The following is a 27258-nucleotide window of genomic DNA, read 5'->3' as shown; positions in this document are numbered from 1 at the left end:
ACGAAGTACCGTGCAGTACAGTACCCCATTTGCCTACAAATATTAAAAAAGGACGATCCACAATAATCTTACAATATAATGTAAGGAGGAAACGGAAAATAACCGCTCATTCATAGTTTACAATAAGCATAGGAAGCAGCTGATCTGATGTCTGTGTCTACACAACATGCCTTTATCTGCTTGTAGCCCTTCAAAACGGACAAGTTGACACGAAAAATAGAGTTGTTCAGCCTGTTTCCACCCTTTAGAAATAACTATTCGAAATGTCTGGTGTGATTCCTGATTTCAACATGATTTTTGAGCAGAGTTTTGTGGTCGCCTGTCGTGGGTGGTGGTGGTTGCTGACTTTTGCCTGTTGTGCTTTTCTGACATTAGCTGAAATCATTCTTCAAAGTTCATGTTTATTACTGGGGCTAGTAGGTACCTCAGGTACAATATCTTTAACGGCGTGAACTCATTTTTTTTCTTCCCCTGTGGTTATTCCTTACTTCAAAATTACTTGTTTGCTATGTATCAGGGCAAGTCAGAACGTCTTTGCCCCTATTTTTTTTATCCAAATTACGGCTGTAAGTGCGAAGTCAGCATATCCTTTTCCAGTATTAAATCTTTCTTGGTTCGGGCCAGCCTTAACTCCTGATAGCTGCGCCGCACGGCGCTGCTGTCAGTTGTTAAAGATGGCGGTTGTGCTTCACGCGTCCATAGTTTTACAGCAGCGAATTGTAGTTCGTTTTCTATGGAGCAAGGTACGGACGCCCAGCGAGATCTACAGGGAAATGCAGCCCATATATGGGGGAAACTGTCTCGCTTTGAGAACTGTGAGGTGGTGGTGGTGTTGTGAGTTCAAAAGAAGCCGTGAAGTCTTGCATGACGATGAGCAGTCGGGGAGGCCGCGTTCACGGCTGTGTGACAACATTTCCCACGTGGATGCAGTCGTGGAAGGAGATCGGCTTGTGCACGTCACAGTCATTTCCCGAGAGCTTGACATATCGCATGGGAATGCTTACGACATCGTTCATGGATCCTTAGGGAACCGGATGGTTTCGTGTCAGTAGGTGGCTAAGCAGTTGGAGACATAAGGCAGGCGAATGATGTCTCCAGTTTATCATCCCTACAAGGAGGGTTTCTCGATGTGGACGACGTGATTCTGCTCCACGACAATGCGAGACCGCTTGTGGCAGTCAGAACTGCGAAAAAGCCCCGGGCATTTCACTGGGAGATTCTGGACCATCCACCATGCAGTCCAGACCTCGCACCTAGTGATCTCCACGGTTTTGGACTGCTGCAGAAGTTCCTGGAAGGACAGTGATTCACAAGTAATGATGAAGAAAAGGCAACAGCCCAACGGTGGTCCAACTGGACGAATTCTATCGCAGGGGCATCTCAAATTTAGTGCTGTGATGGGACAAATGTGTGAACCATTGTGGGGACTATGTGGAAAATTGTGTAAGGAGTGAAGGATAGGATGTATATTTGTCATGTATGTACCTTACTTTGGCTAGTAAAAAATTGGGGAAAAATCAGAATGTGATTTGCCCTCATACTTCGATTACGGTACTGTTGCCAGCTGCAACCCAGACCCATCATTTACATGTTCATTACGTTGGATGAGGTTTTCTTGATAGCACAGATTAATGAGAACATTACGCTTTAGTTAACAATAATAGGCTTCCAAGTAAGATACTTACCAGTTTTGTTGAAGCGCTGCACAGGAAACTTAAGTCCCATATAACAAGTATGCCGGGCATGTCCGGCTCTTGTGATACGCCGCACAGCGTGCAGTAACTGGGATTGGATGCTATTCCTCAGATCATCTGTTTTCAGTGTGCCCACGTTCCATTCGATGTCTTCCAACCTATCAAAATTAAGTGGAGTTACTTGATGTAATAAACGGTATTCTGAAATCTGATTGTATTTTCTAGAACATAATAGTAGAAGCTAAACTCAACTTACACCATCTTCAGTTTTTATGTTGCCCAGGTCATTGGAGATGAATCAGGGTATTAGGCTGCGTTATTCTGGCGTAAGTTATGGGTTTTGTGTGAGTCTGTTAACACGTTCTGGTAAAGTGAGCTGTGTCTGTTGAGATACAGGGTGGCGCACGGAAACGGGAAATTTCGAAATAACGTCATTTCCATCAATAAATTCATAAAACTAGTAATTTATTAACGAAATTGATAGTATTCAGTATGTCATTATTCAGTATGTCTTTACAATCAAAATGTCCAAAAGTTCTCTTTACTTTTTAAAGATGACATCGGAAAGATGTGCTCCCATTCGGCGTTCACACTCGAACAGCCTGTTATGAAAACTCTGGAATGCGCGGTGTAGCAAATCTTGGGGAATGGCAGTGATTTCGTTTCCAATGTTCTCCTTCAGTTCATGGATTGTTGCAGGACGTGTACGGTACACCTTGCCTTTAACATATCCCCACAGGAAGAAGTCGCACACACTAAGATCAGGGGATCTCGCAGGCCATGCAATGTCACCGTTACGTGAAATAATGCGTCTTCCAAACAATTGACGAACTGCTGCCATCGATTGTCGAGCAGTGTGGGACGTGGCTCCATCCTGCTGAAACCACATGTTCTCGACGTTCAGATTAAGCTCGTACAGTCTCGGTGTAAAGAATGTTCGAAGCATTTCAACATATCGAGCGGATGTTACTGTCACTGCACTACCATCCTCACGTTCAAAAAAATAAGGGCCGATTACACCATGACATGATACAGCACACCATATTGTGACCTTGGCGCTATGTAGTGGTCGCTGGTGAAACTTACAAGGATTGTCCTGTGCCCAATAACGAAAATTCTGTTTGTTCACGAATCCGTTCAGGTGGAAATGGGCTTCGTCTGATATCCATAAGTTACCAAGGAAATTCGCGTCCCCGTTGATTTTAGCCAATATCTGGCCACTAAACTCCATACGTGACGCTGGATCTCGTTCATGTAAGTGTTGCACAACTTATAGGGATGGAAGTCTAATTCGTGCAGTATTCTTTGTAAGCTTCGTCGATTAATCCCTAGCGAAGATGCATGCTGTCGAACGGAGCGGCGAGGACTTGTCTCGATTGCAGCTCTAGCAGCTGCAATGTTCTCTGGGGTACGTACCGTTGGAATGCCACCTGGAGGTTTCTTTTTCAAGGCAGATCCTGTTTCTTAAAAATTACGCACCCACGTTGTAATCGCATGCGCAAATGGAACACGTCCATGACGTCCAAACTGGTAATGCTGTCGAAATGTTCTCTGCGCGGCAGTCGCACTATCACCATTTTTGAAAAACGCTCTCACAGCTACTGCACATTCCGCACCAGTCCAATTCTCCATGATTACTAAATGGCAATGCGTTCACATCAATTGTGCTAAGTTTCGAACATCTGCCGGCGCTACAGTGCTGCCAACTGTAACGTTCAAAATTTCCCGTTCCCCTGCGCCAACCTGTACAGGAGTGCCTGCACACATATTCATCCAAAACAATGACAGGGCATGGGCATGTTCTAGTATTGGAGGATCGTAATTATCGTATGGACTTACAGAAAATACACATATCCACTGGTAAGCCAAAACACTATGAAAAAATGAAATGATTGTGTGGTGTTAGCCAGAAGGCCCTGCTCAGGGACGTTCAGCCGCGAGGTGCAAGTCTTATTTCAGGTGACGCCACATTGGGCGACGGTTATGTCGGTGGTGATCAAATGATGATGACAACACAACACTCAGTCCATGGGTGGAGAAGATCTCCAACCCCACCAGGAATCGAACCCAAGCCTGCTACATGGTAGAGAAGTACGTTACTACTCAGCTAAACAGGCTGACAGCCAAGACGCTACGACCACTGCCGACCGCGACGTTCGATGCCGCCTGTTGGCTTTGCGGGCACGTGACACAATAAGGAAAGTATGTAAGTAGAGCAGACACGCACGGGGACCACACTAGCAAAGATATGGGCTGCAAATGGGGATATCCATTGAGATAAGCGACTTTGAAAAAGGTTAGATTATTATTACACAGCGGCTGTGAACGAGTATCTGGAAACCGAGAATCTGGTGGGACTGTCGTCAGCAACTAAGGAAAGAGGCAAAGAGGCAGAAGGACAGTGAAACTACCACTAGACGCTAAATGGTTGGACGTCAACGACTCTGCACAGAACGTGGGGTTCGGAGGCTTGTCTGCTTTGTAAAGTAGGATAGATGGTGATCTGTGGCATCTCTGCCGAAAGAGCACAATGCTGGTGGGTGCATAAGTGTTTCGCAGCACACCGTTCGTACACTGCTGAACATGGATTTCGGCAGCAGACCATCCCTACGTGTTCACATGTTCATTCAGCAACATCGTCAGTTACGATTGCAGTGGGCATGGGACCATCAGGCTTCAACAGTCGATCAATGAAAATGTGTCGGCTCCTCGAATGTATCAGATTTTCAAGAATGCTACACTAGGTCGATGTTCGTCTCCGCAAACGTCGCCATCGACGCAACGGGGAAGATCAAACCGTGCAACAATCCTCGTTGGGTTTTGAATTAGATGGAACTTTTGCGTGGATAAATCCTTGCACAACACGAAAAAATGGCTGACATCGAAATAAGTGTCCAAGGAATAGAAAAGCAACTGAAATCACTCAACAGAGGAAAGTCCACTGGACCTGACGGGATACCAATTCGATTCTACACAGAGTACGCAAAAGAACTTGCTCCCCTTCTAACAGCCGTGTACCGCAAGTCTCTAGAGGAACGGAAGGTTCCAAATGATTGGAAAAGAGCACAGGTAGTCCCAGTCTTCAAGAAGGGTCGTCGAGCAGATGCGCAAAACTATAGACCTATACCTCTGACATCGATCTGTTGTAGAATTTCAGAACATGTTTTTTGCTCGCGTATCATGTCATTTCTGGAAACCCAGAATCTACTCTGTAGGAATCAACAGCGATCGTGTGAGACCCAACTCGCTTTATCCGCCCATGAGACCCAGAAAATATTAGATACAGGCTCCCAGGTAGATGCCATTTTCGTTGACTTCCGGAAGGCGTTCGATACAGATCCGCACTGTTGCCTAATAAACAAAGTAAGAGCTTACGGAATATCAGTCCAGTTGTGTGGCTGGATGGAAGAGTTTTTAGCAAACAGAACACTGCATGTTGTTCTCAATGGAGAGACGTCTACAGACGTTAAAGTAACTTCTGGCGTGCCACAGGGGAGTGTTATGGGACCATTGCTTTTCACAATATATATAAATGACGTAGTAGATAGTGTCGGAAGGTCGATCCGGCTTTTCGCGGATGAAGCTGTAGTATACAGAGAAGTTGCAGCATTAGAAAATTGTAGCGAAATGCAGGAAGATCTGCAGCGGATAGGCACTTGGTGAAGGTAATGGAAACCTACCCTTAACATAGACAAATGTAATGTATTGCGAATACATAGAAAGAAGGATCCTTTATTGTATGATTATATGACAGCGGAACAAACACTGGTAGCAGTTCCTTTTGTGCCGGCCGGAGTGGCCGTGCGGTTCTAGGCGCTACACTCTAGAACCGAGCGACCGCTACGGTCGCAGGTTCGAATCCTGTCTCGGGCATGGATGTGTGTGATTTCCTTAGGTTAGTTAGATTTAATTAGTTTTAAGTTCTAGGCGATTGATGACCTCAGAAGTTAAGTCGCATAGTGCTCAGAGCCATTTAGTTCCTTCTGGAAAATATCTGGGAGTATGCATGCGGAACGATTTGAAGTGGAATGATCATATAAAATTAATTGTTGGCAAGGCGGGTGCGAGGTTGAGATTCATTAAGGGAGTCCTTAGAAAATGTAGTCCATCATCAAAGGAGGTGGCTTACAAAACACTCGTTCGACCTATACTTGAGTATTCCTCATCAGTGTGGGATCCGTGCCAGGTCGGGTAGACAGAGGAGATAGAGAAGGTGCAAAGAAAAGCGGCGCGTTTCGTCACAGGGTTATTTGGTAAGCATGATAGCGTTACGAAGATGTTTAGCAAACTCAAGTGGCAGCCCCTGCAAGAGAGGAGCTCTGCATCGCGGTGTAGCTTGCTGTCCAGGTTTCGAGAGGGTGCGTTTCTGGATGAGGTATTGAATATATTGCTTCCCCCTACTTATAACCCCGATGAGATCACGAATGTAAATTTAGAGAGATTCGAGCGCGCACGGAGGCTTTCCGGCAGTCGTTCTTCCCGCAAACCGTACGCGACTGGAACACGAAAGGGAGGTAATGATAGTGGCACGTAAAGTGCCCTCCACCACACACCATTGGGTGGCTTGCGGAGTATAAATGTAGATGTAGATGTAGATGTTCATTCTCAGTTCGGTCCTTCACGTCATTGGAAACTGATGTTCCCATGAAACCGACTGAGTCTAATGAGATCAGTTGAAACTCTGAACGCGTCGTTGCAGGAGCCAGACTAAGACTGGATAACTGAAAAGAGGGTAACATACTATGAGTCGCAGCGTGGAAGGTCATAAGCGTGAACATGGTACGGAACCAAATCTGATTCCTGATAATGACGGTACACTCGTGAAACGGTTGTACGAGAGAATCCCCACTTCATCGCTACTTCGGAGATGCTGTGTCTCGCAGCTCATGCGCTGACTATAACCCCACGTACAAACTCAGTTAAATCGTGATAATCTGCCATTGTAGAAGCAGTAACCCATCTAACAACTGCGCCAGACACTTCTTGTCTTATATAGGCATTCCTGACCGCTCCGCAATATTCTGCCTCTTTGCAGTCCTCTGTATTACAATATGCATGCCCATACCAGTTTCTTTGGCGCTTCAGTGTACTTGCTGCACTGGGTCAGATGAAGTAAAACATTGCACGAAATTTCCCACTAGAGCGCGCCCCGCTAAGCACAACAGCACAGGCGCAGCACTCGTCCGTCTCCGCACTACGAGATGGCGCTGTCTTAGAGACGGACCAAATTCTGCTTCCGCTGATCTGCGTATTATATGTAATGCAGCCAATGAGATTGCTGCTAACGTAGAACCTTTTCTCCTCGTGGATCACACTCGCGCAGTGATACCTGAACGCTCAAGGTATTATAACGAGTGTACAGACCTCCGATTAGTCAGTCTGCATCAGTCTGCATTTGTCTGCACCAGTCTATAGTCAAGTTTCAGTCTGCGCCTAATAAGATTATCATATTCCTGTACATAGCCATGGAGATAAATGTATAGACACTTTGTCAAGAATCAGAGGTATGTGAGAATAAGATTAACATACCAAGACCAAAGGAACTTCAGATTGTCAATTGTAAACAGCATCCAGAATCAAGTAATTTCTCTGCTTTTTATTATTTTAATAAACGTGTGTGAAAATTAATCAAGTTCTGGTTAACGTTGGTCACCGTCAGTCTGCTACTCTAAGCGTGCAAGTGGCATTTCTATCATCTGACCTAACGGCAGAAGATAAACACGCCATGATAAGACCACGAGACACATTGCTGACACTCGCCTACTTCGTTAGGGCGACAAGTCAAATAATGTGATGGTGTGTGTACCGAAGGTCTTACAGTACGCACACCACAGAAGGTTTCTCGTTTCCTTCTCGATTTATTGAGTTTTATAAACGAACGACGGTCAATGCCGACTTGCCAGCTGCTATGAAACAGATATTAATCGTTTTTAAGAAAACTGCTTTGTGAAAAAATTTGATGTTTGCTCATTTTATAGTCTGACATCTTCGCTTGGCACAGGACTGATTTTTTTCCGTCATGTGGCACGTTACTGCGCTGCGTCAAATTAAGTGAAACATTAGGCAAAACGTCAAAGATTTTAACCAAAATAAAACGTTTATCAGTTGCGGACGTGGAGAACACAGCGACTGTAATATGAAAAGGTTTTCAGAAATTGCCACAACCAGCCGCCTCTTTAAACAGGAATATCAGGGGTCCGGTAAAATATCGCTGCGGCTGGAAAAAGATCCTACAAGAGCGGGAGCAACGACGACTAAAGAGAATCGTTCAACGTGATAGAAGTGCTACCCTTCCGCAAATTGCTGCAGATTTCAGCGCTGGGCCACCAACAAGTGTCAACGGGCGAACCATTCAACGAAACATCATCGACATGGGCCCTCTCGTGTACCCTTGACGACTCTCTGACCCAAAGCTTTACGCCTCGCCTGGACCTGGGCCTGGGCCTGTCAACACCGACATTGGACTGTTGATAGTGGAAACACGTTGCCTGGTCGGACGAGTCTCGTTTCAAGTTGTATCGAGCGAATGGACGTGTACGGTTATGGAGACGACATCACGAAATTTGTGATAAGGCCTTATGGGACCAAACTGCTGAAGTCATCGGTCCCTAAGCCTACACACTACTTAATCTAACTTACGCCAAGGACAACACACACACCCATGCCCGAGGGAAGACTCGAACCTCCGACTGGGGGGGGGGGGGGGGGAGGGGAGGAGCCGTAGGGACCGTGACAAGGCACCCTGGACCACGTGGCTACCCTGCGCGGCCAACCTCATGAGTCTATGGACCCTCCATGTCGGCAGGGGACTGCTCAAGCTGGTGGAGCCTCTGTAATGGTGTGGGGCGTGTGCAGTTCGAGTAATATGGAACTCCTGATACCTCTAAATACGACTCTGGCAGGTGACACATACTTAAGCATCCCGTTTGATCTCCTGCATCGATTCATGTCCATTGTACATTCTGACGGTCTTGGGTAATTCCAGCAAGACGTAGCGACACTCCACACGTCCAGAATTGCTACAGAGTGGCTCCAGGAACAGTCTTCTGAGTTTAAATACTTTCGCTGGCCACCAAACAAGAACAGTGTTGAGCGTATCTGGGATGCCTAGTAATGTGCAGTTCAGAAGAGATGTCCGCACGCTCGTAATCTTAAAGGTTAATGGACAGCTCTGCAGGATTTATAGTGTTAATTCCCCCCTGCACTACTTCAGACATTAGTCGAGTCTATGCCACGGCGAGTGGCGGCACCTTGCGTGCTCGCGCTGGCCCTACACGATATTAGGCAGGTGTACCAGTTTCTTTGGGTCTTCAGTGAGTATCCCAATGACGGTTGCACGGCGCTTCAAAGACCGTTCACGTCACTGCACGTCGTGCATTATGTGATCATATCTATCATCATTTCTCATCAACGGTCCAAGATATCGAGACGAGATTTTCTGCAAATGATAGCACGCACTGAGACACGTATGTGGTGTGATAAATACTCGAAACGTTTTTTCATTCGGCGAGATATGGAAGTAACTCGTCCACAGCAACGAGAGGTCGGCGGCGCATATCGCATTCAGACGCCCACAGCACGGTAGGAAAATCCTAGCAGCGCGTATGTATCCGTACACAACACCTGGGGAACAGTGAAGCAGGACGTGTGTACGCCCCACAGAAGCGAAAGGGACCAGGGTGCGAACACACTTTAATGGGACGCGTCTGTCTGCAATGTGCTGCACAGGCCTGTACCACCATCTGATGGACTGCAGCGCTCCTGAAGTCGCCTAGCGAGTGTGGACAGGGTTCCTGCGAAGACTTGCCTGCAGTCTCACCCAGTCTCAAGCATGCTCAAACCGGATCACGGAACCTCTGAAGCAGTAGTAGTTTTACTCACCTGCAAGTCGCTTGTTCAAGGATGCCGGACATATCGTTGTTTTACACGTTGACAACAGAAAATATGATTCTTATATACAGGCATTACAGTGGAGCTATTAATTAATCAGAACACATCGTATTTTTGTGACTGAATGCCAGTTGTAATCTGTCACGAAAGACACATCTCCAGAGGCGGAACGAGGTACATTCACGATTGAAAGATTGTCCACAGCACCAAAACTTCACTGAACCCTTTTTACCGTGACGATATGCCAGATAAAATTTCAAAGAAATTCATTGCAGTGGAAAATAAGCAATCTGTGCTGTGTGTGATGTCCATTCGCGAAAGTCATGCAGACTTTGATTTAATGAGCTGGATATTCCCACACTTTGGAAGGGGAAGCAGCAGCTCTTCAAGAGTATTCAAAAAGAAAAAGGAGATACAGAGGTCTGTGAAGGCGAGTTGGAACGCCCTATCCAGACAATGTTAAATTTAGTGACTTGGCTTCCCAGTATTTCAGGAACCACTGTAGCCATTGACATGAAACTTCTACAGGACATTAAATTCTATGTAGCACCACAATCGATTGACTTACAACCAAGTATCATTTTCCAGCAAGATAGTGAACCACCACATTGGTGACTGCATGTTCGTCGGTTCCTCAATGAAGCATATCCAGGCAGATGGATTCGGAGGCATGGGCCAATTCCTTGGCCACCACGTTCTCCAGATATCACTCCCTTGAACTTTTTTCTATGATTGTAGGAAAAAGGTACCGGTATCAAACACAGATACGGGACATTGTTGACTTGAAAGAAAGGATTCGTAATGCCATTGCCACCGTTGATGACGCTATGCTACAGCGAACATCGCAAGAAATCGAGCACCGTCTTGATGTGCTTCGTGCGACTAAATGCGCCCATAAAGAGGTCTGTTAAACACTGTCAAAAAGAAAAAAAAGCTTTATAAACACTGCGTCCGTCACCTAAGACACTGCAACTAAGAATGTAACAGACTGCGCAGAGGCAAAGACTGTGCCACTACAACACCAAAGATTGTCTCATAGAAACGGCACTCACTCTCTCCCCTCGGCGTGCACGTCGATAACATACAGAAACCGAAATGACAGGACCATCTTACGGAGGCATCGATTGTCTCCTGCCGCTAGCATACTTTACACACGACCAGAACCTCTTCGGGTTTTCTGCCAGGTTTCGACACAAAGTACCATAGCGTAAACTACACTACTTGCCATTCAAATTGCTACACAACGAAGGTGACGTGCTACAGACGCGAAATTTAACCGACAGGAAGAAGATGCTGTGATATGCAAATGATTAGCTTTTCAGAGCATTCACACAAGGTTGGCGCCGGTGGCGAAACCTACAACGTGCAGACACGAGGAAAGTTTCCAACCGATTTCTCATACACAAACAGCAGTTGACCGGCGTTGCCTGGTGAAAAGTTGTTGTGATGCCTCGTGTAAGGAGGGGAAATGCGTACCATCATGTTTCCGACTTTGATAAAGGTCGGATTGTAGCCTACCACGATTGCGGTTTATCGTATCGCGAAATTGCTGCTCGCGTTGGTCGAGATCCAATGACTGTTAGCAGAATATGGAATCGGTGGGTTCAGGAGGGTAATACGGAATGCCGTGCTGGATCCCAACAGCCTCGTATCACTAGCAGTCGAGATGACAGGCATCTTATCCGCATAGCTGTAACGGATCGTGCTGCCACGTCTCGATCCCTGAGTCAACAGATGAGGACGTTTGCAAGACAACAACCATTTGCACGAACAGTTCGACGACGTTTGCAGTAGCAGGGACTATCAGCTCGGAGACCATGGCTACGGTTACCCTTGACTCTGCATCACAGACAGGAGCGCTTGCGATGGTGTACTCGACGACGAACCTGGGTGCACGAATGGCAAAACGTCATTTTTTCGGATGAATCCAGGTTCTGTTTACACCATCATGATGGTCGCATCCGTGTCAGACGACATCGCGGTGAACGCATATTGGAAGCGTGTATTCGTCATCGCCATACTGGGGTATCACCCGGCGTGATGGTACCGGCTGCCATTGGTTACACGTCTCGGTCACCTCTTGTTTGCACTGACGGCACTTTGAACAGTGGACGTTACATTTCAGATGTGTTAAGAGCCGTGGCTCTACCCTTCATTCGATCCCTGTGAAACCCTACATTTCAGTAGGATAATGCACGACCGCATGTTGCAGGTCCTGTACAGGGCTTTCTGGATACAGAAAATGTTCGACTGCTGCCCTGGCCAAAAAATTCTCCAGATCGCTCTCCAATTGAAAAGGCCTGGTCAATGGTGGTCGAGCAACTGGCTCGTCACAATACGCCAGTCACTACTCTTGATGAACTGGTGTTGAAGCTGCATGGGCAGCTGTACCTGTACACGCCATCCAAGCTCTGTTTGACTCAATGCCCAGGCGTATCAAGGCCGTTATTACGGCCATAGGTGGTTGTTCTGGGTACTGATTTCTCAGGATGTATGCACCCAAATTGCGTGAAAATGTAATCACATGTCAGTTCTAGTATAATATATTTGTCCAATGAATAACCGTTCATCATCTGCATTTCTTCTTGGTGTAGCAATTTTAATGACCAGTAGTGTATATAAGTATGTCGCGTTTAGGTCCGCGCTAAATTCAAGTTTCTGTAAAATATCGCCAGTTTTGGAGATCTTGGGTTCGTTTAAATTTGGCATGCTTTTTTCGTTGTTTCTGCAACAGTCTTCTGACCCGATTTGCGTACCAAGGGGAATGAGCTCCGTGGTTTGTTAATTTGATTATATGTTCCAGAATACTGCTGCATATCGACGTTAACGATATGCGACTGTAATTTAGTGGATTACTCCTACTGCCATTCTCGAACACTGCCTGGTGTAACCGGGGAAACCCTGCAGTCTTTGGGCACGGGTCTTTCGTCGAGCGAGCAGTTGTATGTGATTTTTAAGTGTTGTGCACATAGTTCCCCTTAGTCAGGGCGTACACAACTTTCCCACTAGAGCGCGCCCCGTTAAGCACAACAGCGCAGGCGCAGCGCTTGTCCGTCTCCGCACTACGAGATGGCGCTGCGATAGAGACTGACCAGATTCTGCTTCTTCTTTTTTTTTTTTTTCTTTATTGTGATTTCATGCCCCTGCCCCATACGGGCAGGGGAGGGCTGTCAGCAGCACAATCCGCCGCTCTTCAGCCGAGTGAATGACAACTAAAACAAGAATAAAATAATACATACATAAGGAGTTAAAAAAGGGGAACATAAAACAGAGTAAGGGGAGAAAATGGAGGTAAAAATACACTGACATGTAGAAGTGCATTGGGGACAGTTAAAAAAGTCATCAGATAGTTAAAAAACACAGTTGGCGATTCTTAAAACACAGAAGACATTGGATGCGCATGCACAGGTTAAAAGTTGGCCACAGTATTAAAAACACTCCGAAACAACACACTTAAAACCCACTTGGAGCACACACGACGAAGAATAAAACTACCAGGCGGGACCTGCCGAGGGAAAGGTCAGAGAGGATGGAAAAGGAGGGGAGAGCATGGGGCAGCTGGGGAAGCGGCGGGATGAAGAGAGGAGGGGCAACCGTGGGTGCACGAAGAGGCAGGAGACACATGGGGCGGGAGAGGAAAAGGGAAGACAGGGCAGGAGGGAGCGCAGAGACACTGAAAGAAGGCACAAGAGATGGACGGGGAGTAGGAGGGGAAATCCGCTCAGAAGGAGGGATGGGGAGGAGAGGGAGCCCTGAGGAGGAGGCAGGAAGAGGGGGTTAGAGTTGGTAGGAAGGGTAGATGTCAGGGCGAAGCTCATCATCCGGGAGTGGTAGACGGTGGAAGTTGTGTTGGGAAAGGAGATGGAGGGTGTGGAGATGGAGAGAGGGAGGGACACAACGGTAAAGGCGCGGCAACTGGTTGGGAGTGGAGAGGAAGGGAGACACCAGGGGGTGAGGGGGATCAAGGTGGCGGACAATATATAGTGTGCGGATGTGTTCAAGGAAAAGGAGAAGGTGGGGGAAGGGGAGGAGGTCATAGAGGATGCGCGTGGGGGACGGAAGGCGGATGCGGAAGGCGAGGCGGAGTGCATGGCGTTCGAGGATTTGGAGGGCTTTATAGAACCGGGGAGGGGCGATTCTGCTTCCGCCGATCCGCGTATTAATATGTAGCGCAGCCAATGTGATCGCTGCTAACGTAGAACCTTTTCTCCTCGCTGATCACACTCGCCCAGTGATACATGAACGCGCGAGGTATTATAACGAGTGTACAGACCTCCAATTAGTCAGTCTGCATTTGTCTGCACCAGTCTGCGTTGGTCTGCTCCATTCGGTACCAGTCTACATTTGTCTGTACCAGTCTATAGTCAAGATCCAGTCTGCGCCTAAAAGATTACCATATTCCTGTAGATAGCCATGAAGATAAATATATAGACACTTTTGTCAAGTATCAGAGATATATGTGAGAATAACATTAACGTACCAATACCAACGGAACTTCAGATTGTCAATCATAAATAGCATCCAGAACCAAGTTAAGTAATTTTTATGCTTGTTACTATTTTAATAAATGTGTGTGAAAATTAACCAAGTTCTGGTTAAAGTTGGTCACCGTCAATCTGCTACTCTAAGTGTGCAAGTGGCATTTCTATCGTCTGACCTAACGGCAGAAGATAAACACGCCACGATAAGACCACGAGACATATCGCTGACACTCGCCTCCTTCGTTAGGGCGACAAGTCAAATAATCTGATGGTGTGTGTAGTGAAGGTCTTACAGTACGCACACCACATTAAGTTTGGAGCTATTGCATCGGCGTACTCTGAAAGGACAGAATAGAAAAGAAATCTGAGAAGAGGGCACTGTGTGAGGCTAGTGTTTGCGGGCTGCAGAGGCGTACGCACCCGTGTACAGGGCAGGCGTGGACGCAGTCGGCAGCGATTCGGCAGCTCAGAGCCGTGGCGAGCTCGAAGGGCTCGTCGACGGTGAGGCGGCGGAGGCCCTCCAGGGCGCCGCCACACCCACCCCCGCCTGCGGGCGGCGGCGGCCCGCAGAGCCAGTCCCGGGGCAGCAGCCGCCCCACGGCGGCCAGCCAGGCCGGCGGCGGCTCCAGCCCCCGGCAGTCCTCCGTCACCGTAAAGAACCAGCCTGCGCAGCGCCGCCCGATTAGATTAGATTAGTACTTGTTCCATAGATCATAAATACGACACTTCGTAATGATGTGGAACGTGTCAGGATAATAATACAAGATATTACATTAGGCAAAATATTACATGACACTCAATAACGTTTTTTTTTTTTTTTTTTTTTTTTTTTGAGGTTGGGAAATTACCCACTTACTATATCCAAAAATTCATCTAATGAGTTGAAGGAGCTTCCATTAAGAAAGTCTTTTAATTTCTTTTTAAATGCTATATGGCTATCTGTCAGACTTTTGATGCTGTTAGGTAAGTGACCAAAGACTTTTGCGGCAGCATAATTTAGCCCCTTCTGAGCCAAAGTTAGATTTAACCTTCAGTAGTGAAGATCATCCTTTCTCCTAGTATTGTAGCCATGTACACTGCTATTACTTTTGAATTCGCTCGGATTGTTAATAACAAACTTCATAAGTGAATATATATATTGTGAGGCTACAATTAATATTTCTAGCTCGTTAAATAAGTGTCTCCAGGATGATCTTGGATGAGCTCCAGCAATTATTCAGATTACACTCTTTTACCCCAGAATATGATGCCATACGAAAGCAGAGAATGAAAATAGGCGTGGTAAGCTAATTTACTCAGATGTATATCGCCAAAATTTGTAATGACCCTAATAGCATAAGTAGCTGAACTCAAACGTTTCAGCAGATCCTCAGTGTGTTTTTTTTCAGTTCAACCCCTCACCAATGCATACACCTAGAAATTTTGAATATTCTACCTTAGCTACCGATTTCTGATCGAAGTCTATATTTATTAATGGGGTCATTCCATTTACTGTGTGGAACTGTATACAGGGTGTTACAAAAAGGTACGGCCAAACTTTCAGGAAACATTCCTCACACACAAAGAAAGAAAATATGTTATGTGGACATGTGTCCGGAAACGCTTACTTTCCATGTTAGAGCTCATTTTAGTACTTCTCTTCAAATCACATTAATCATGGAATGGAAACACACAGCAACAGAACGTGCCAGCGTGACTTCAAACACTTTGTTACAGGAAATGTTCAAAATGTCCTCCGTTAGCGAGGATACATGCATCCACCCTCCGTCGCATGGAATCCCTGATGCGCTGATGCAGCCCTGGAGAATGGCGTATTGTATCACAGCCGTCCACAATACGAGCACGAAGAGTCTTTACATTTGGTACCAGGGTTGTGTAGACAAGAGCTTTCAAATGCCCCCATAAATGAAAGTCAAGAGGGTTGAGGTCAGGAGAGAGTGGAGGCCGTGGAATTGGTCCGCCTCTATCAATCCATCGGTCACCGAATCTGTTGTTGGAAGCATACGAACACTTCGACTTAAATGTGCATGAACCACATGTTGTGTCGTACTTGTAAAGGCACATGTTCTAGCAGCACAGGTAGAGTATCCCGTATGAACTCATGGCAGTGAATCGAGGAAGTACAGTACACACTGACGAAACTAAAATGAGCTCTAACATGGAAATTAAGCGTTTCCGAATACATGTTCACATAACATCTTTTCTTTATTTGTGTGTGAGGAATGTTTCCTGAAAGTTTGGCCGTACCTTTTTGTAACACCCTGTATACTGTGTTTTGTCAAAGTTTAATGAGAGCCCATTTGCAGAGAACCACTTAATGATTTTCTGAAAAACATCGTTTACAACTTCACCAGTTAATTCTTGTCTGTCGGTTGTGATAGCTATACTTGAATCATCGCTCGCCCACAGCTCTGCACACTGACTGCTCACACAGCCTTCCCTTCACTACGCCCGTCCACATCGACACCGGGACTGTCGGTATTTCTACAAATATTGCGCATCCTGTTATATTGATATTTAAGAACGTATCATTATCAGCCGTCCATATATATAGAATAAATATCGATATATCGATATATCGGTATACTCACAGAAAAAACTATCGACGTACTGGCCAAAAAAATATCGGTTGCGCATAGTAAATATGCTGCCCGTCTTAGTCAATTTAAGAATTGATTTGTTATAGTTACTTACTTTCCGTGTCCGGAACTAGACTTCAGACTTCCAAAAATCAGAAGCCAATATGACCTTGTCATTTGCCTCCCATAAGTCATTCATTGTGCAGGGCTGGTCCAAATATGGACAGATAAGCAGGTGTTGATGATCCTGGACAGAACCACACAGACAGTGTTATTCTCTTTTAGGAAACCGCATTGCTGCAGGTTTGTCTCGCACTTTGGCACTTCTACCGTCATACGGCTTAGGGTTCTCCATACTGTGTATTGTAGGTCTCCACCAGGCGCCAGTTCTTCTTTTACATCTTTATGGGGGTTTCTCAGGTCGATTTCCCTCCTTTTCAAACGATTCTCTGCAGCCGACCCTTCCAGGGCTCGGGTACGTGACAGGAAACTCTTCCTTGGACAAAGCCGTAGGTCAGCAGGCTGGTGTCCATATAAAGGGTGACGCATGTCCTTTTCTTGCTTGGTTTTTTCGGCTTCGGCAGCGATGTCACGTCGTATGTTGGGCGGTGCGATCCCCATGATTAAGTACATCTTGTGCACTGGGGTTGGCCTCAAGCATCCGGTAACAATCCGTGCCATTTCATTCACCGCGACATCGACTTTTCTCGCGTGTGTTGATGCAGACCATACTGGAGCGGCGTATTCCACGACTGACACACTGAGCGCAAGGGCTGAAGTTCTCAGGAATTTTGGGTTTGCACCGCAGGAACCACTGGTTAGTTTCCTGATGATGTTGTTTCTAGTTGAGACTTTTTCCCTTGTGGCATTACAATGATGTTTATAGGTCAGTGTGCGATCCAAAGTGACACCAAGGTATTTGGGCGTTTTAAAATGCACGAGACGTTCACCTCTCCATATTACATTTAATTCACGATTTGCCTCCCTGTTCTTTAAATGGAATGCACAGACCTGAGTCTTGGAAGGGTTCGGCCTTAGGTGGTTCGCCTCATAATACTGAGAGAGAGCTTCCAAGGTACTGGTTAATTTCTCCTCTACATCCATTAAATTGTTACCTTGGGTTGCAACTGCAGTGTCATCGGCATACATAAATTGCCGCGTGATGTTTGGCACTGGTTGGTCATTTATATATATATTATACAGAGCTGGGGCGAGGACGCTTCCCAGAGGTAGGCCATTCCTCTGATTTCTCCACCTGCTCTTCTTGCCCTGGAGAAAGGCGAAAAATCTCCTATTATGCAAGAAAGTACCTCAGTGATGTTAAATGGTAATCTCTTGTCACATTGTATACTTTCCTAAGGAGCCTCCGATGGCTTACAGTATCATATGCAGCTGAAATATCTATGAATGCCACTCCCGTGATCTATTTCGTGTCAAACCCATCCTCGATATGTTGGGTCAGGTTCAGGACTTGACCGCAGCACGATTTGCCTGGTCGGAAACCTGCCTGCTGTGGGATGATCTGTTGTTCCAAGACGCTTTCTATGCTACTTAGCGTCAGGCGTTCCAAGATCTTAAAACAGTGACATTAAAGAGACACAGGTCGGAAGTTTTTTGGATCATCAGAGTCCTTTCCCGGTTTCAGAAGTGCAATCACTTGGGCTTTCCTCCACATCTTTGGAATATGGAGCCTTTCTACACTTGCGTTTATCAAATCTAGCAGCCACTGTAGGGTATTACTGCCAAAGTTTTTTAATTTGCTCGACTCTAAGTTCATCGATACCAGGAGCTCTGTTAATCTTCAAGCTGGAAATGGCTGCAGTAAGTTCTGACATTGTAAATGGTGCCTTGAGGTGATGATTTTCCTCTGCCGGATCATGTGCTAATGGTTCCTGGTACTTTCTGCTTTGGGTTTTGCCATTTGTTATTAGATATTCTGTACACGAACAAGCTAGCAGCCTGCTTGTCCCCCCACCTAGAGCGAGAACTGAAAGGAAGACGATGCACGTTCACCCTTCGCGATAGCCACTTTGCTAGCAGTGGTGACACCCATAGAGTAAATATCTCTGGAGTGAGCATTGCGTTCTGTGCATGTTGTCAACATTAAACCAGGACTGTCACGTGTTTTCGGGACTTCGCGGTGCGTGTGTGCTTTCCGCGGAGTTTCAAGTTTATAATATCAAGAGTTTTTGTTGTGTTTTCACCGTTTGTTCATAGTGTAATAGCGATGCCGAATTACTGTTGTTGCTACGGATGCAAAGAAAAATATGTGAAAGGAGGGATAGTAACTTTTCATGGGTACTATGTTTAAAAATTTCTAGACGCATTATAATTAAGGCTTGATTCTGTAGACCTATTTTTCTACGATTTTATGACTATATAACAGATATTACGGCTCGTACAAAACCTTACAAACAATCGCTTCCTCTCGTAAATTTGCTAGTGGAACATGAAAGGGAATGGTTAGTTGTTTCAGTAAATACTATCCTCCATGCATTTATCAGTGACTTGTAGATTATGTATATAGATTTGAAAGACGGGAGACAGATAAATTCAATAGAGTGCGAGTCTGTAATTGTCTTCGTATAATATGTGTGTCCAAACCTTTTTGTTTACTATAAAGTTACAGTAGGAGACCATGTTAAGTGTGTCTAGGACATGGAGAATGATTATGTGTGATTTATATTTTAGTTTACCGAAGGATGAACAACGAGTAAATATGTGGCTCCAGAAAATTAGGAGCAGTAATTTTGTCCCCACAAAATATTCCAAAGTGTGTTCAAAACACTTTCAAGATGGCTGTTTAGAGAAAAATTTGGACGTGTGTGGCTGAGGGTAGATGCTATACCAACTATTTTTAATTTTCCACAGCACCTACTACCAATTTCTGCATTCAGCTTAAATACATTTCCTGCATAAATCAAATAAAAAACACAATAGTGTACCTAATCAAAGTACACGTTCATCTTCTTTGGTGTATTTTGCCTTCAATTTATTTTCTTCACCATTTGATTAAGAAGCGTAAAATATTGGTAAACATGCCACCAAACTCTTTCATTTGTGTCACTTTCCACTTCCCTTAACGGTGTTATATGGGTTGACTGTTAGATGACCAACTGTATTTACTTTAGAGTACATTTATTCTCCGATCGCCTTTTTTCCCCCTTCTTACTCAGTCTACTATTTATCTAATAAACTGGGAGCAAGTACGTAAAATGCTTTAAATAAACACTTCAAAGTGTCACCAGTAAGGAAAATTGTGCTTTAGGTCGCAAAAACGAGAAAATAAATACTCAGAAATAGCAGAAAAAAGGACGAATTAGAAAGGATATAATCGCTAATGTGTGTCAAATTCGGTGTTTTTCGGACACTTGCAAAAGTACTAGCGTACTGTCAAGTCGTTTTGCAAGACTATCACTGCAAAAATTTACGTCAGACTCTGTAATACTATAAAGTGCCGTATCATACCGAAAACTACCAAAAATCGAGTGCATCTGAACTGTGACACCTATCGCAAAGAAGCAAAATGCAATATCACTTGCCCTTAAAAGTTACGTAGCTGGTTTATTCCCGGTATGAAATAGATACTGTTAAAATGTCCGTGCAGAATATAAAAATAATCCACGATACGTACGAAAAGAATTCGTCTGTACTAGGGATGTAGTGACATTCGAAATATACAGGGCGCTATACGACCCGAGAACACGTAACCAGGCCGGCAATGTATGGTGACAACGCAAGATCTGTTCTGCGCATGTGGAATGCTCACTCCAGAGACATTTACTCTATGGTGACACCATTTGGTGGCACAATAAAAGGCAGTCCATGGGTCCGTCGTTCGATTTCGTCACATATCGACTTGTCTGGAACACTCCATGTCGACTTCCCTGTTTTTTCCATTTCTGCAAACGTCAGCGACCCAGCGGCTGTAGTGTCATAATTAATGGTGAAGTTAAAAGTTGCAGTTTCTGTTGGTAGCGCCGAGCGCCCACAAGCTTGTCATTTCCTCTCACACGTATCCACCCACCACAAAGACACATGTTGTGATTCAGATTTTTATTCATCATTTTCAGCTGTTGTTTTTGAAGAATGCGGATGTGAACAAATGGCACACTAGTTGCGTCAAAAATTATTTTTGATATTTCTTCACATCGGGTAACTCGTTATTCCATTCATACCGCCAAGCACAGTGCAATCGGACTTCTCCTTCGTGCCATCTATAGTTGCTTCACACAGTGAAAGAGAGAGACTGGACGTGATGAATGCTCAAAAAAGCAGTCAGATCCCTTCACAATTTCAAAAGAACAACTTCAAATATTTATCGAATTCTGCGAAATAAATCTACACTACTGACCATTAAAATTGCTACACCAAGAAGAAATATAGATAATAAACGGGTATTCATTGGACACATATATTATACTAGAACTGACATGTGATTACATTTTCACGCAATTTGGGTGGATACATACCGAGAAATCAGTACCCAGAACAACCACCTCTGGCCGTAATAACGGCATTGATACGCCTCGGCATTGAGTCAAACAGAGCTTGCATGGCATGTACAGATACAGCTGCCCATGCAGCTTCAACACGATACCACAGTTCATCAAGAGTAGTGACTGGCGTATTGTGACGAGCTAGTTGCTCGGCCACCATTGACCAGCCGTTTTCAATTGGTCAGAGATCTGGAGAATGTGCTGGCCAGGGCAGCAGTCGAACATTTTCTGTATTCAGAAAGGGCCGTACAGGACCTGCAACATGCGGTCATGCATTATCCTGCTGAAATGTACGGTTTTGCAGGCATCGAATGAAGGGTAGAACCACGGCTCTTAACACATCTGAAATGTAACGTCCACTGTTCAAAGTGCCGTCAATGCGAAGAAGAGGTGACCGAGACGTGTAACCAATGGCACCCCATACCATCACGCCGGGTGATACACCAGTACGGCGATGACGAATACACACTTCCAATGTGCGTTCACCGCGATGTCGCCAAACACGGATGCGACCATCACGATGCTGTAAACAGCACCTGGATTCGTCTGATAAAATGACGTTTTGCCATTCGTGCACCGAGGTTCGTCGTCGAGTACACCATCGCAAGCGGTCCTGTCTGTGATGCAGCGTCAACGGTAACCGTAGCCATGGTCTCTGAGCTGATAGTCCATGCTGCTGCAAACGTCGTCGAACTGTTCGTGCAGATGGTTGTCGTCTTTCAAACGTCCCCATCTGTTGACTCAGGAATCGAGACGTGGTTGCACGATCCGTTACAGCCATGCGGATAAGATGCCTGTCATCTCGACTGCTAGTGATACGAGGCCCTTGTGATCCAGCACGGCATTCCGTATTACCCTCCTGAACCCACCGATTCCATATTCTGCTAACAGTCATTGGATCTCGACCAACGCGAACAGCAATGTCGCGATACGATAAACCTCAATCGCGACAGGCTACAATCCGACCTTTATCAAAATCGGAAACGTGATGGTACGCATTTCTCCTCCTTACACGAGGCATCACAACAACGTTTCACCAAGCAACGCCGGTCAACTGCTGTTTGTGTATGAGAAATCGGTTGGAAACTTTCCTCAAGTCAGTACGTTGTAGGTGTCGCCACCGGCGCCAATCTTGTGTGAATGCTCTGAAAAGCTAATCATTTGGATATCACAGCATCTTCTTCTTGTTGGTTAAATTTCGCATCTGTAACACGTCATCTTCGTGGTGTAGCAATTTTAATGGACAGTAGTGTAATATGAAACAAAAACAGCTGCACTCGTTTTTGCCATTTCAGTATCAGTGAAATACAATCTCGATGTGAATATCGATATTCTACTGAAACAATGTTGGTGTATCGATATATCGATGTTTTAACAACAGGCTAAATCGACACTACCAGCCACCGTAATCATTTATTTCCTTGCAATGTGCACTGTGTATGTAAACTGCGGACCTAGAAATGACAGAGAGGCTTCGTCTCGCCCTCAGTGGTTCACAACTCCACAACAGGCCACAGCAGTCCACCCACCCCAGCGCCGCCCCACACCGAACCCAGGCTTACTGTGCCGTTTGGCCCCCAGTGGACCCCTCCCCCCTCCCCAGGGAACGTCTCATACCAGACGAGTGTAGCCCCAATGTTCAAGCGGTAGAGTAATTGTGGTGTACAATCACGTGGAGACAGTGTTTGCGCAGGAATCGCCGACACAGTGTAACTGAGGCGGAAAACAAGGGGAGCGAGCCCGCACTCGCCGAGGCAGATGGCAAACCGTCTTACAAACCAACCACAGGCTGGCCGCCACACTGGAGCTCGACACCAATCTGCCGCGCGGCTAGCCGGCTCGCATTTATTTCCTTACTCGCTGTTTTCTTTCAGTCTGTTGTCTGTGTAGAAGAATAGATGGAATGGTGCACGTGAATTGACACGAATATAGCGCATAATATTTTAACGTAATTTCAGATTTGTCGGTAACAAGCTGGCCGGAGTGGCCGAGCGGTTCTAGGCGCTACAGTCTGGAACCGCGCGACCGCTACGGTCGCAGCTTCGAATCCTGCCTCGGGCATAGATGTGTGTGATGTCCTTAGGTCAGTTAGGTTTAAGTAGTTCTAAGTTCTAGGGGACTGATGACCTCAGAAGTTAAGACCCATAGCGCTCAGAGCCATTTGAACCATTTTTTTTTTCTTTCTTTTTGTCAGTAACAATTATTTCCCGGATTATAGTTCAGTGGGGAGGTGGGCGCCGCTTCGGGCAGCTGCCGCTGCGCTGCTTGTCGCCCGTGTATCTTGGGGGGGGGGGGGGGGGGGGGCAGCAGACACACTTGCTTCACTACGTGGGCGGCCCATCTGCCGCCTCTCACCAACGATTTTGAAGAAACAGACACTCGGTGACAAAATTTGATTCTCGCTCTCTCATACCTGTACTCGCCATACTCTCCAGTTTCATGATGAACTGTCAATCATTGGCAGCATCTTATCTTGGATGAAGAGTCATCTTCAGATGTAGAAGAAACCTCGGGTGTGCCCCTGTGGAAATGTGTTGCTGTTGTTGTTGTTGTACATTAATGACCTTGCAGGCAATATTAACAGCAAAATCTGGCTTTTTGCAGGTGATTCAATTACCTTTAAGTGGGGTAGGACGTCAAACGGGCCGACTTGGAACAGGAGAGGCACCACAGGACATTTTAATTTCCACTGTCTATACTTTCACAAGTAAATTCATAAAACTTTGTCAGCATGACCAGGAAGGATTCAGAATTCACACTTGTAGCATCAGAAGTTCAAAAACATAACAAAATAATTTTTTTACATTTGAAATTTCATCGTTTTTTCACTTACTATTGGCTGCATTTGTTGCTATAGGTACACTTTTCTTCATAAGTAAGAGAGACTGTTCGATGAATTTTGCACAGCATACAAACCATACTTACAGGTGTCTGAAACACTAGAATCTATTTAATTTATGAAAAAATTAATGGACTGTTACGTTTTAAACTTAATGCTTAGAAAAAAAATCAAATTTTGTAGTTAATTATCTCAATTTTACCACAGTTTTTAATAGATTTGGAAACTTCTAGAATTTCATACACCTGTAAGTATGGTTTGTATGCTGTGCAAAATTCATCAAAGAATCTCTATTACTTGTGAAGAAAAATGTACCTATAGCAACAAATGCAGCCAACAGTAAGTGAAAAAATGATGAGACTTCATATCTAAACAAAATTTTTTGTGTTATGTTTTTGCACTTCCACTGCTATGAGTGTGAATCCTGAATCGTTCCTGGTCATACTGACAAAGTTTTATGAATTTATTTGTAAAAGTATAGACAGTAGAAAATAAAATGTCCTGTGGTGCCACTGCTGCTCCAAGTCAGCCTGTTTGACGTCCTACCCCCCTTAATGAAGTACTATCTGAGAGAAGCTGCATAAATATTGAGTCAAATCTCGATAAGCTTTCAACGTGGTACAGAGATTGGCAACTTGCTCTAAATATTCAGAAATGTAAGATGTTGCCCTTCCCAAAACGAAAAAAACGTAATATCGTATGACTAAAATATCACTGAGTCACTATGGGAATCGGCCAACTCATGCAAACACCTGGGTGTAACATTTTGTACGGTTACGAAATGGAATGATCACATAGGTTCAGTCGTGGGAAATGGAGGTGGTAGACTTCAGTCCATTTGTAGAATACTGGGGAAGTGCAATCAGTCTACGAAAGGGATTGCTTACAAATCACATGTGAGGACGGTTCTAGGACGTTGCTCAAGTTTGTCGCACCCGTAGCAGATGCTATTAACAAAGGATATTGAACGTATACAGAGAAGGGCAGCACAGCTTTGTTCAAGCCGTGGGACAGTGCCACAGAATACTGAACGAACTGAATTGGCACACTCCTGAAGACAGACGTAAAATAAACTGAGAAAGTCTATTAAGAGCCAGCTTTAAATGATTACTGTAGGGAAATACTACAGCTCCCTACGTATCGCTCACAGGGGTATAGTGAGGATAAGATTAGAATAATTACTGCACGGATTCAAACAATCTTGCTTCCCGTGCCCCATGCGCGAATCGAACAGGAAAAAGCCCTAATAACTGGTACAATGGGACGTATCCCCCGCCATGCATCTCACAGTCGTTTGCAGAGTATAGTTGGTGATTTCACTTATGGTAGTAGTTATTGTGCTATTTCAGAATTAACTAACCTACTGCAAGAATGTCCAAAAGTTTGCATTGAAAAACTGGAGTCGCTATGAGTTTGCATTTGGTGCATATTAGCTCGTATATTTTTGTATATATGGAAAGTAGCTAATATACTGAAGTAGAAGGATCACCAATACACTGGCGGAAAAGAAAATACCAACACAAAGAAGGAGTTGTGCATTATAAACGAAAGCCGACAGGTGTGTTTCTACGTCTGAAAGATGGTGTCTTTTCAGATTGCGCCACAGTCGCATAAGCGTGGCGCTAGTAACGTTAGTTACCTCTGCTACTGGGTGTGATGAATTGATGTTAGTCAAGAATGCCTTTCAAAAATGGTTCAAATGGCTCTGAGCACTATAGGACTTAACATCTGAGGTCATCTGTCCCCTAGAACTCAGAACTACTTAAACCTAACTAACCTAAGGACATCACACACATCCATGCCCGAGGCAGGCTTCGAACCTGCGACCGTAGCAGCAGCGCGGTTCCGGACTGAAGCGCCTAGATCCGCTCGGTCACAGCGGCCGGCAAGAATGCCTTTAAGGAGACAAAGATGCCATTATCAACGTCTTACTGAGTTTCAATGAGGCTGTATGGTTAATGCTACGCGAAGCTCGATGTTCCGTCTGTGATACTGCAAAAAGACTTAGCTGGAAAGTACTCACTGTGCATTATTCCTATCAGCGGTGGTCACGAAAACGTACAGTCACAAGAAGATTGAGCTCCAGACAGGCACGCGGCAGTATCAAGAGGGACGATCATCGTGTTCGGCGTCTGCACCAGGAGTCTGAGCAGCAGTTGGCTCCACAGTGACACAACGAACTGTTAGGAACCGGTTGCTTCAAGAACAGCTGCGAGCCAGCCGCCTTGTAACGTGCACTCCACTGAACCCAAGCCACCGCCATTTGCGACTTAATTAGTGTCAAGGGAGAGCTCATTGGACGGCAGGGTGCGGTCTGTTGTGTTTTCTCATGAGAGCTTCTTGTCCCAGTCGGTGCCAGTGATGGCCGTGTGTTGTTTAGGACTTGGCCAGCTGAAGACCTGCAAGCAACCTGTCTGCGTGGTAGGCACAATAGACATATACTTGGAGCCATTGTCTGGAGTGCGATTTCGTGTGACAGCAGGAGCACTCTCGTGGATATCCTACGCACTCTGGCCGCAAATTTGTATTCAGTCCGGTGATTCGATCTGTTGTGGTGCCACTCATCAACAGCATTCCAGGAGGTGTTTTCCAACAGGATAACGCTCGACGGCATACAGCTATTGTAGCCCAATACGCTCTACAGAGTATCGACATGTTGCTTCAGCCTTCTCCATCACCCATCTGTCTCTGATCGAGCACATATGAGACATCATTGGACGACAGATGCAGTGATATCCACAACCAGCAGTTATTGACCGACCCAGTGTAACAGATGTAAGTAGGCTGTTTAGGTTTTTATATTGGTAACGCCACGTAGCGCTCTGTATGAAAATCACTGACTGTGCTGTGGGCAGTCTGTGGCTGGTGGGCATTGTTGAAATAGTCGCTATTGTAGTGTTGGGCAGTTGGCTATTAACAGCGCGTAGTGTTGCGCAGCTGGAGGTGAGCCGCCAGCAGTGGTGGATGTGGGGAGAGAGATGGCGGAGTTTTGAAAGCGGATGAGCTGGACGTGTGTCCATCAGAGGCAGTAAATTTGTAAGACTGTATGCCATGAACTGATATATATATATATATATATATATATATTATGACTTTTGAACACTATTAAGGTAAATACATTGTTTGTTCTCTATCAAAATCTTTCATTTGCTAACTATGCCTATCAGTAGTTAGTGCCTTCACTAGTTAGAATGTTTTATTCAGCTGGCAGTATTGGCGCACGCTGTATTGCAGTAGTTCGAGTAACGAAGATTTTTGTGAGGTAAGTGATTCATG

The 27258-nt window shown here is 45.3% G+C and overlaps 1 protein-coding gene across 1 annotated transcript in view; it reads right to left on the bottom strand.

Annotated features, from left to right (window-relative positions):
- LOC124805419 overlaps window positions 1-27258 on the bottom strand; it is a 187820-nt gene that overhangs the window by 74932 nt on the left and 85630 nt on the right. Inside the window, exon 3 of the mRNA XM_047265981.1 lies at window positions 14403-14729. Coding sequence (XP_047121937.1) covers window positions 14403-14729 — 327 coding nt within the window. The remainder of the gene's footprint in view (window positions 1-14402; window positions 14730-27258) is intronic.

The sequence above is a fragment of the Schistocerca piceifrons genome, chromosome 7 (assembly GCF_021461385.2).
Source record: "Schistocerca piceifrons isolate TAMUIC-IGC-003096 chromosome 7, iqSchPice1.1, whole genome shotgun sequence".
NCBI lineage: Eukaryota > Metazoa > Arthropoda > Insecta > Orthoptera > Acrididae > Schistocerca > Schistocerca piceifrons.
The sequence above is the reverse complement of the archived record's forward strand: the minus strand, read 5'-3'. Positions and strand labels throughout refer to the sequence as shown.